General features: G+C 34.4%; 1 protein-coding gene across 1 annotated transcript in view; it reads right to left on the minus strand.

Moving 5' to 3' along the window:
- LOC143233654 (uncharacterized) overlaps positions 1-2,323 on the minus strand; it is a 38,709-nt gene extending 36,386 nt beyond the window's left edge. The window contains exons 1-2 of the mRNA XM_076470114.1: positions 1,916-2,323; positions 1,022-1,201 (exon numbers count right to left, since the gene is read on the minus strand). Coding sequence (XP_076326229.1) covers positions 1,022-1,196 — 175 coding nt within the window. The 5' untranslated portion in view covers positions 1,197-1,201; positions 1,916-2,323. The remainder of the gene's footprint in view (positions 1-1,021; positions 1,202-1,915) is intronic.
- Positions 2,324-11,808: the final 9,485 nt, after the last annotated feature.

The raw sequence follows: 11,808 nt of genomic DNA on the forward strand, positions 1-11,808 counted from the left end.
AAACAAACTAAGATTTATCTGAAAATAAAACCACTAACTTTTATAGAATCAATCATTGTAAAATTCCACAATATTTTTATATCACCTATTACATCCCGACATATTCATTATCTAATTTGTTGATATTCTTTACAAGAAAACTGAAGATACTTGATAATTATCTTTAACGCATCTTCCGGCTGACGATTGATCAATTTTCTTTTAAGTTTGAAGGAAAATCTATTTAATATTTTCCCTGAGAACTCTTTTAGCAACTACTCCTGCTTACACGGAGCTCCTAGAAACGTAAACTTTCAGAGTTCATCAAAACTCAATTTCTGAATCACGAAAACCTTAGGTTTGTATTAACCAATAAACAAGCATAGTAAACCTTTTAAACGATTAATTTTTTGTGAAATCTAATTTAGCGTTAAGAATGGAAATGTTTCAAAATACTTCCCCGAGTTTCTGATATATATTGATTTTATATTTATTTATTTTTAACGTGCACTAAACGAAACATTTCTGGGAATAAGTACACTACGAATCTTCATTTGTTTCCTTTTTCTAACTATAGCTCTTAAGAATTTGATAGAATTAGCTAGTTTGAATTTTCATATGATTCTATAATTTCAAAACGTAACTACTGTTCAAACGTCCATATATTAATACGATAGGAATAAGCAGTCCTAAATATAATATATTAAACAATTTATAGTTACCCACATTCATAATTTTACGTAGGCATAACAACTTCTTTTGATACATTTTGAATGAGGAGAACCCTGAGAAGTATCATAAGTCATTCATAGTATTGATAAAAAGAACAACGGTTAAAAATGAAAACAGGTATTAAATTTTGTGTCCAGTAAACGACTATTTTGTTGTTGAAAACTTGCGAAATTTATCTTTCTAAATCAATGTCCATAGAAAAAACTGACCAATGAACGTTCAAAAAACAGTCATGGGATATTCTGACGAACAATTAATAATTTTCAGGAGAAAACAACACAGACTTGGGTAACAATATTCACATATTTACCGGGGTTAAATCTCCAAAAATCCTTTAGGGCTAAGTTTCCACTCCTTCCACCCAATAAATAGAAGAGGCCATCTTCTGCGGCACACATAGAATGTTTGGACCGGGAGTAAGGAGCTTGGCAGATGTCACTAGTGTTTTCTCTTGTTACGCCTCCTAACTCTACCATTGACCACATCGTGGCTAAACAGAATAGTAGTGGTTATAATTACATATTATTTAAAGCTACTGTATAAAAACTGTATAGTACATAAGGACGATTAAAACATCAATTTTATGAAAACAAAGAAGTTAAAAAATCAGGTAAGGAGTTTCGAAGAGTAATAATTTCGTAAAAATGGATTTTTTGACGATATGTTTGTCTCTTTCCTTTGCTTATAAAACATTTACTTAATTTAAAAACGACGATTAATTTGATAAAACATTTTCTCTCGATAATCAACTACTAACATCAGATCTCAGACACAGATTTTTGGTAACTCGAACTAGCTTACAGAAAGTCAGTTGATAACTATAATATTAATACGAATTTCATAAATGCAACTATGTCTATTGTGTAAGTCACTATGGTACCTTCCAGTAATCACAGAACACAATTCAGGATCCAGAACGTAATTTTTTTAATCAGTATGAATTATGTATTTCACTGGTTTGCCTCGTCCAAACCAATATTACTAAAATGTCAGATGTATTTAGTTACACTGTGATCTATTCACTGTGCATTTTTATTTGTTTTTTTTTTTTAAATCAAGCGAATTACATAACGTGAAATCATCACTTCAGGAAAAGAAAATACAGTTAACCTAAACTGTTTCCCGAGCGATGTTTTTCTTGTAAGAAACACAAAATATTCTTTGCCCTTCAACACATTCTCACAAAAACCTGACTAAATCTTACCTCTGTTCACGTTCAAGCCTGGTAACACGTATTTTATCTCTCATAAATGTCAAGGAAGTTAGTTTTAACGTCGCTTACACTTTCACATTACGAGCCAGAACTAAACAACTTCTAGCCCCTGTAAAGCTGCAATTCCAATAGTGTAAACGAGTAGTGCGGATAAGTACCGAGGCCTAACTGGTTGCTCGACGGTTGTGTCACGAACGAACCTTCGTTTCTGGCGGTTGTGACAGCAAAGACTGCCGCTGATCGATATGTGTAAGACTCTTTTAGTTCAGCTTCCAAACCGTTCGTCTATTCTGTTCGGTGATAAGAAGTGCTCCGCTCTTTACTGTTTATATTCTCCACGTCAAAACACAGCCGTCTTCCGTTTTAAATTTAGGTATACTCTCCTCGAGTAACGGTTTTGCTAGAAGAGTATAGTTTTATTAAGATTTTAATTCTTGTAAAGATAATTTGAGAAAAATTGAAAAACCGACGTCGGTTATTAATAAAACTTTCAGACAGCTAGTAAAATTCGTCACCGTCAACTAAAATGTTTAAAATACATTGACACCGTCAATCAACATATTTAAAAGACCTTGACACTGTCAACTAACATGCTTAAGGGACACTAACACCATCAACCAATATGTTTGAAGGTTAAAGGACCTTAGCACCGTCAAATAATATGTGTAAAGAATATTGAAACCATTAACCAACATATTTAAAGGACCTATGCACCTTCAATCAACATGTTTAAAGAACACTGACACTGTCAACTAACACATTTAAAGGACCTAGGCAGCGTCAGCAACGTGTTTAAAGGACATTGATGGATTCAAGTTCCAAAAAGATACTACACAACTTAAAAAACTGTCAACTTTGTAAAAAAATAATTCACACACAAAACGAACATTCAGATAACTCAAAATGACGACGAATCTAGTAAAATGAAAATCTTAAGTGTGGTAAGAATGTCTTGTGGCAGTTAAGAAAAATTTGTCTGGCAAACTAACTGTGAATTATAGCTTCACGTGTAAAAACATATTCTGCCACAGAACTGAGCCAGAGAAGACAGACCTAATACATATTTTAAAGAATAGACCACTGAAAACATAAAAAGAAATAAATATACATAAAGCTACAAGGGCAGGTCAGAGACCTACGCATGAACTAGAAGGACAGGTAAGAGACCTACACATATGCTAGAAGGACAGGTCAAATACCTATGTATGGGCCAGAAGGGCAAATCAAAGACCTACGTATGAGCTGGAAGAAAAGATCAGGGATGTACGTATGGGCTAGAAGGACAAAACAGAGGCCTACACATAGTTCAGAAGGATAAATTAGAAACCTACGCATATACTAAAAGGACAACATATGTATGGGTTAGAAGGCCAGGTCAGAAATCTACGCATGGACAAGAACAAATTAGAGACGTACGCATGGGCTAAATAGAGAAATCAGAGACCTCTATGGTTAAGAAATGGTCGTCTTTAAACTTGAACTACAGACCAGTGTGATGACATACAGTCAAGGGCTCGGTTGGGATTTGAACCGAATGAGGGATTTGACTGTTATTCTTATAACACAATCACCTGAAAATTTGGGGCGCGAATATTAAATCTCTTGACCTGCAGTTTGACATGCTAACTACAATGAAGTTTTCTCTTAAGAACTGAGAGAGGGGGGACAAGAAAATATATTTTCGAAGGGATAAAACATTTCGTTAGTTAAAAGACAAGCTAGAACTACAAAACTAAGTCAAGTTTACTGCACACTCACGTGTTTGCTTGGGCAACAGCAAATCCGCTAGTAGAGCTCACAGTATTAGATAAGTGACGAAACCTCAGTCAATCAGTTGATCAGTGTTTACTGATTAGGAAAGTCCAGGATACAGCTCGACTGAAGCGTTTCTGTCACTTGGTTCTGAATTAACATTAAAACCGTGATCCGTTAATCTTATACGTCACTTTAACTCGTTAATCCTGTTCGTCACTTTAATCCATTAATCCTATACGCCACTTTTATGTACTTAATAGCATCCGAACTCCTGACTTAGATGCAGTCGTTGTAGTTGACGTACGATAGCTGCCAAACGCCTACGAGACCTTAGGATTTTTTTATTGAATATCATTTCATATTATCTTTTCTCGAATGTACTTTCCACTTCCGCTTGTCTCCCGCTAGTACAGCGGTAAGTCTACGGATTTACAACGCTAAAATAAAGGGTTTCGATTTCCCTCGGTGGACTCAGCAGATGGCCCGATGTGGCTTTGCTATAAGAAAACACACACCACTTCCGCTTTTTGTTTCATCAATTATTTTTCTACGTTTTCTTTATGTATTGGTTACATTTCATTCAATGATCTATTTGCTCGGCAACTCTTTCTTCTCTTTCTGTGTTTTTAGAACACTTTTACTGTAATTTTTTGGCCTCCGTTTCCTTTAATCTCTTCAGCTTCTGAGAGTGGTCCTCATTTTGTCAGGTTCTTACTGTAATCTACAAAGTTTCATTGTTTAAGTATAATGTTATCTTTCTTGTTAACCTTTTTTTTCTTTCATACTTATATGTTTTTCTTTTATTTCAACTCCATTCTGTTTCTTAAAACCTTATTTGGATGTTGTTCCTATTGCTCTTTCGTTTCCCCTTGTGAACTATAAGTTAGTAAACCCAAACTTTGAATCCCAGGATTCATGTATCACGTTCCTTTGCTACAAAAACATCATCCGCACTATGCGACTGAGGGTGTGTTATAAGGGTGACGGTCAAGTTCCACTATTTGGCCAGACAAAAATAACTGTTAGCTAGCTCTTTTACTTACGCCAGTTCACCACCAGGCTAAGTGGAGAAAGCTCCTGTGTGTTCCTTTCGACTAAAATTCTAAACAACTAAACAAATTTCTGTTAAGTTCAGTTTTCTACCCCTAACTCTCACGTTTTTATCGTTGTTGTTGTTTAAATTATTCTATCTGCCTCGTTTACATTCTGTCTTCTGCTCCTACAAGTCTTTACCTTCGCATGCCCTCATTTCACTATTTTCTCGTCCTTTCATGCTGTTTTTTTTTTCTTATAAGTTTCTGAAGTTTTAGTTTTGTGATGACTTTTCTCTGAGGATTTTTACTTTCCACGGGCTGCTCTTCATTTTACTCTCAACATGTTTTTAAAAATGAAAACATCGACAACTAGCTTTGAGATGTTTCTCGTGATCATATTATAGCAGAGAAATAAACGTGTGGTGAATACTGGGCCTCGTAAAGATACGGTGATTGATCGCGTTAAAAGACACGATTCAATACTATCGTTTCTCATCATCTGTACATGACACACTGCAAAAGAATGTTAGAAGTTAACACTCGTAATGCACACACTTGACAACAGGGAACAGCTTACGGCACCACTCGTGACTAATTTGTCATTCTGATCGACTAAAGTATGTCGTAACGTAAGCTGTTTGAAAAGTCTTTAAAAAGCAGATTTTGGTCATCATAATAAACGAGGACTTTTGGATGCATTCAGAATTTATTTCTAATTATTATGCAAAGAGAAAAATAAAAATACATATAAAGATATGTCTTATTTCTTAGCTAAAAAATGACACGGTTTTTTACATTGTAGACACAAAATGTCGAATTATTGAACTATGTATAGAGTAAAGATACGATATGTCGAATTATTAAACTATGTATACAAAATATATAGACATGAAATATCAAATTATTAAACTTTGTATACAATATAGACACAAAATGGATATAAATGGCAAACGCTCAACTCAATGGATAAGTTGCTTTCATCACACGTTGAGAACAAACAACTGGTAGCCTCTAGTAGCTTAGCAATAAAGCTGAAGGCTTATAACGCCAAAAAGAGGGTTTCGATACCGTGGTGGGCACAGTTCATTGTGTAGCTATACGCATAACAATGAACAAGAACAAATGGTAATAAAACAATACAATCAAGAATTCCACTCTACGATCATAAATAATACTTATTGTCTAGTAACCTTCCTCGGATCAGCAGCAAATGGCCAAGGTTCGAGACGTGATGCTGTTGAACACGATCTGTGTTTTAACTGTAGACATGCTATAAAACTGACAATTAATTTCGTTATTTGGTTCAAAGATCTAGGTCAATATATATTGTGGCAGGGTGCCCTCCCTCTTACCTGAAACCCATAAGTTTCTGACCTGGTCGTTTAGCCCTCGCGCCTATAAGGTGTCTTTCAGTTTGAAAATTTCTCTGTCAGTTTGATAGATATATAGAATATTTAATCGTATAAGTTTGGTAAAAAGAAAGATAAAACCAATAACAGAAATTTGTGGCTTCATTTTGTCCACCCTGCTAACCAACAGCAGACATAACCTGAACGTTAAAACAATTTTAAAGGATTGAAAATAAAAGATAATACCCATATTTCTCCGGATAACTGGAACAAAGTTCAAAACTCATTTGCAGACGTAATGCTTTGTTTTAGGTTATACTGCCATATTCCACCAGTTTTGTATTGTTAGGACGCACTCGTTGATAAAGAACGTCTAGTAATCTATTTAATATTTTGGAATAAAAAACACAAGACAAAAGAATACAGTAATGATTTTTAAATCACACAGGGTAATTAGGCTTAACATATAAAAGTTTTAGAGCTATACTAAATTATTTACACAAAAACCAAGAGAGCTCGAAGAGTCATGTTTCACACTTTTTCGGCGTCAAGTAATCACAAGGAAGTAACAATGGACATGTGACTTCAGCTTCGCGTATTTAAAGGAAAGCAAAAAAGACGAAAACCTGCTGTTGGAAATATGGGAATCTTTAAAGAAGACGAAGTACACGAAGGTATTTGATAAAATAAACACTGATGTATAGGCCTCATAAATTAAAAAAGCGTTTTTGATTGTTTCAGAGTTAAGATATGTTGAGCTATCTGCTCAGTCCAAGCAATGCATCAAACCCCGGATTTTAACGTTTTGCGTCTATTTACTTAGCGCTGTCTCACCGGAAAAGCTACTTTAAAGAAGATAAACAAATCTAAAAAGGCCATATCTTGCTGTTGGAAATGGTTAGTTGGCTCTCTTTAAAAGAAAAAAAAGATAAAATACATAGCGATATTTAACACGATTAATAAATTTATTTCTTTTTTTTAGCGCTGAACCACCGCGAGACGAATGATAAAAGTAATTTTTTTTTTTTTTTAAACCTTGTTTATATTCTAGTTTATAACTTGTACATATGAAGTAACCACACGATTGTATCAGCTCTAATTCAGGATAAAATTATTTAATGGACTATATGTATATGTTGTATCCACTGCAGTGTTCAAAACACGCATATTAACTTAATAAACCCTGAATATGAGCCAGCAAGGGGCAGTAGCTTCATCAACCGCCCACTTAGTTCTACATTGTAGGATGCGTTTAGATCTGAGTTTAAAGAAAATATACGAAATATTATCTCCTGGTACTCGTTGGGCTTGGTTGACTCTACAAAGAAACAGAAGTTATATATATAATTTCGACAACTGAAGAAAATAGAAAATACACATATATTACCTGGCTGGAATTCGAGTTTTGTAAAATACATTAGCCGATTTAATACATGAAACAGACTACGTAAAGATAATTCATGAAATTTGGAACACAATACGGTTATATCCGGTTTTCCGTCAATTCTAAAATAAATTATGTTTACGACTATTTATATTAACATCTTCTAATGATAATACTTTTCGTACACCAGAGCTACAGTTATAAAAAAATCAGTATCTTCTAATTTCTATTCATGAGGATAATTTTTATTTTTTCAAGTAGTTTTTATTTGTCTCTAAAATAAAATTAAATTTTGTTGAAGGTTTAGTTTGGTGCCAGAAACTCTAAACGAAATAGTTGTTCGTTTTTGTCGTAAATAGCTTTAAAAATATTGATTGTTTAGTTGGAAAATTCTAGAAATCCGAGTAAGAAGTATTCTATGAGGACATCAACTCACTAGAGATGGAGTCTTTTTTGACAGACATTATACACGATTTTATTTTCGTGCACAAGTTAATTTTTTATATTGCTCACAAGTAATCACATCTTGCATTGTTTGATACTCACAAGACTAAAAGAGAAGGAAAAGTAATTTCCAGTTTATTCGACATGAGAAAAACAGCAATAAGAGGACATGTTTGAAAACATTAGAATGCGTATACACTACATTGGCACTAGCTGGAAGCTGGAGATGAGTATATTAAGACGAGTATTAGCAAAACGTCTACGATATTTACTCGACAAGATAGATAAATAAGGTGCGTTTGTAGACAAAAAGAATATTGATAGACAAAGAACCACACACACATACATCTAATGATTAACCTTTCTTTTTCCTTACATAGCTAGAATTTATCTTATACAATGACAGTAATATATCGTGGCATATCAATATTGACAGAGAACCACACACAAATATATAATGATTAACCTTTCTTTCTCCTTACATAGCTAGAATGTATCTTATACAATGACAATAATATAGTGAAACCACATCAGCTTCAGTTTCACATCAATAGCTCATTGGGCACATACAGTATATTATATGCGTTTAAGACAGTGAACAATTGGTTTATTAGTTGTTGGAGTAGTATTGTGCCTTAGAGAAACGCAAGTCACGTGAGTCAGTTAAAAGGTCATCTGCTTACTGTGTTTCTTGTGGGTACCAATATATAATATTTCAACACATTAAAACAAATAACAACAGTAATAATTATAGGAGAATATGTAAAGCATCAACTGTAGCAATAACAGTTACACCTATTGTGACCTATATAAAAAGTTTATGTGTATTTGAAGTTTATGTTAGTACTGGCTTTTCTTATATACGTAGATCAAGATAGACTGATAACTAGATAGAAACAGAGATATTTTCATTGCCTTTGGTCGTGGTTCTCAGGTTCTGCCTCTTCTTGACAGTTGGCAAAGAGTTCTTTCAGGTTTTATATTTTTCGTGGATTTAGTTTACGTGGCTCCATTTGTAGGTGGACGTGAATCCATCATCGAGGTTATTGATGAGGTGTTGTACTGCCGAACATGATCGAACTCTTTCATTAATATTAATCAACTGTCCTTATTTTCGATGCAGGAACTCTTTTGAACGAGAAAATAAATACTCGTAAAACATAACGAAATCACTAGGCCTAAACGATTCAAATGTCGTCACCTAGTTACTGGCACATTCCTTTATTTCTCTGAATTACGTGAGATCAGTCATGTTCGTTATTACAAGACATCCTGTGGAAAAACATGGACAGTAACTCACATAACATATTAGTTTATTGTGAGGCTATGGCCTTCGAAACTTCTCAAAGTTTAATTCCCCGCCTGTCTGCCATTTACCAATATATAACATCACAACAACCAACCCCACTCTACGCTCGAGCCACTTCTAGAACATGCCAGCCAGTACTGTGACGTCATCACAAGCCACACAACGCCTTAGTGCGGAAATGAATCAATACTGAACGATAGTCAATTCCTCTTGCATGCAGTTTTCGTCCAAGCGAAATATATTGGTTTTACATTCCTTGTGAATGTCTGTATATTCGACACGTTATCGACCAAATAACGTATTTTTAAAACAAAGAAATAAGACACATTTGTCTTTTGTGTAAAAATTCGCATATTTCAAACATGGTTACTGTCGAAAATGTTATTCTTTTTATCAGATATTTAGTTGTCAGCTTTACTGTTTTGTTTTTTTAATTTCGCGCAAAGCTACACGAGGGCTGTCTGCGCTAGCCGTCCCTAATTTAGCAGTGTAAAACTAGAGGGAAGGCAGCTAGTCATCACCACCCACCGCCAACTCTTGGGCTACTCTTTTACCAACGAATAGCGGGATTGAACGTCACATTATGATGTCCCCATGGCTGAAAGGGCGAGCATGTTTGGTGCGACAGAGATTCAAACCCGTGACCCTCCGATTACCAGTCGAACGCCTTAACACACCTGGCCATACTGGACATAGCTTTAGTGATAAGCTTATAGAGGTAGAAATTTATGGTTCTACCTTCGTAACTGTCAAAGTTCAAATAGCCAATCTTGCAGTTTTTGTTCTAAAAGAAAAAAAACTTCTCTCCCTTGTAATCTATTTGCCTTTTAAATAATTTGATGAACTTCAGTTGACAAAACGTTTCGAGTTCATACTTCAAGAAAGTTTGTACTTCTGTATGATACTGACATGTTGTCTTATAGTGTTTATTGGAAACATTTGACATCTATATTATACCAACATGTCGACTAATCGTACTATAATAGAACTCTTGCTTATATGATACAGGAAACACATTTTTATTACGCTATATGCAACCCACAACTTTGCGAAATTTTTATCCTGTATGCATGCAAATTTGCAATAGAGGTCACGATTTTCCCGTTTTGCCTCTGTTTTCCGTAACGGAAATCTTTATTTTTCTCCATTCTCAAGGTGCATATGACGTCATGGATACGTCACATGCGGATTTAATACACTGACGCCATCTGTACACATACAATAGTACTGTTTACTGTATGTTAATATATATACTTCGTAGTGTGTAGAGGGTCTTCACCAAAATTGGTATGGAGGTTTATTAGGTCCATGGGGAAAGATACACAAATTTTTAATTTTACATTTTACAGTTCTTATGAGTGTTTTTGCGTATTTTTTGTTTTACCACAAATTTGCCTCTGTTAATGGAACTTCATCAAATTTGGCATGAAGATTTGTTGGGTCCATGGGAAGATATATGTAAATTTACGATTTCACATTTTGTGGTTTGTTGTTTTTATGAGCTTTTATTATTATTATTATAAATAAAGGAAATAATTTTTCATGTCCTAAGATAACTTTTCTGTAATCATGAATTTACATAAATTCCGTTCAAGGTACAGGTATCCCAGCTAGTACTGCTATTTGGAAACATTTGATGTATGTATTATACCAACATGTCAATTAATAGTGCTAGATGGAAACATTTGACATCTGTATCATACCAACATGTCGACTAAAATTACTTACTGGAAACATCTAACATCGTATTTTACTGACTTGTTTTCTAATAGTGATTATGAGCTCGGACTACTTGTAAGAAATATCACATGCTGATGAGATTTATCTTTGGATGGCTTATAGATAACATGGAAACTTTCCTAATCCTTCGAGTTCCATCAGTTAGAAAATTCGTTTATAAAGTTTTATCTTATTACAACACAATATCGGATAGCGGTAACAGAAAAACAGTTTTATAAACGGAAAATAAATAAAAGAGAACATGAAAATAAATTACGGAAAAAGTGGTATGTAAATATGATTTTGCAAAATAAATAAATAGGGGGAACAAAATAAATAATTCAGTGTTGAATATAGATGTATTATCATGTAAACAGGAAATCAAATATCATATTCAGAGAATGAAAAATGCAAAGTTACGTGGTTAATTGTAAAGTTCTTAGTGGTTTATATATGTATAATGTTCAACATACCATCGTTTAAAATTGGCTTAACTAACGACAACTAGTGTTTATCACTAGTACACTTGATTGCTTATAAGTCGGGGCCCGGCATGGTCAAGTGGTTAAGGCACTCGACTCGTAATCCGAGGGTCACAGGTTCGAATCCCCGTCACACCAAACATGCTCGCCCTTTTAACCGTGGGGGCGTTATAATATTACGGTTAATCCCACTATTCGTTGATTGTGATTCTTTTAGCGCATCCACGGCTGGTATAGCAGATCCATAGTCCGGCTCATCTTATAAGTAAATGTACATTTGTTTAATCTTTATCTGCGCAGTCTCTATTTATTATGTTTATTCAGCATTCTGGTATCTTTTTCCGCGTAGTTATGCGAGAGCGTTTTGAGATAGATGGTGTTTTAAATTCCGACATAGTAATACATAAT

This window comes from Tachypleus tridentatus, chromosome 12, assembly GCF_004210375.1.
Source record: "Tachypleus tridentatus isolate NWPU-2018 chromosome 12, ASM421037v1, whole genome shotgun sequence".
Lineage (NCBI taxonomy): Eukaryota > Metazoa > Arthropoda > Merostomata > Xiphosura > Limulidae > Tachypleus > Tachypleus tridentatus.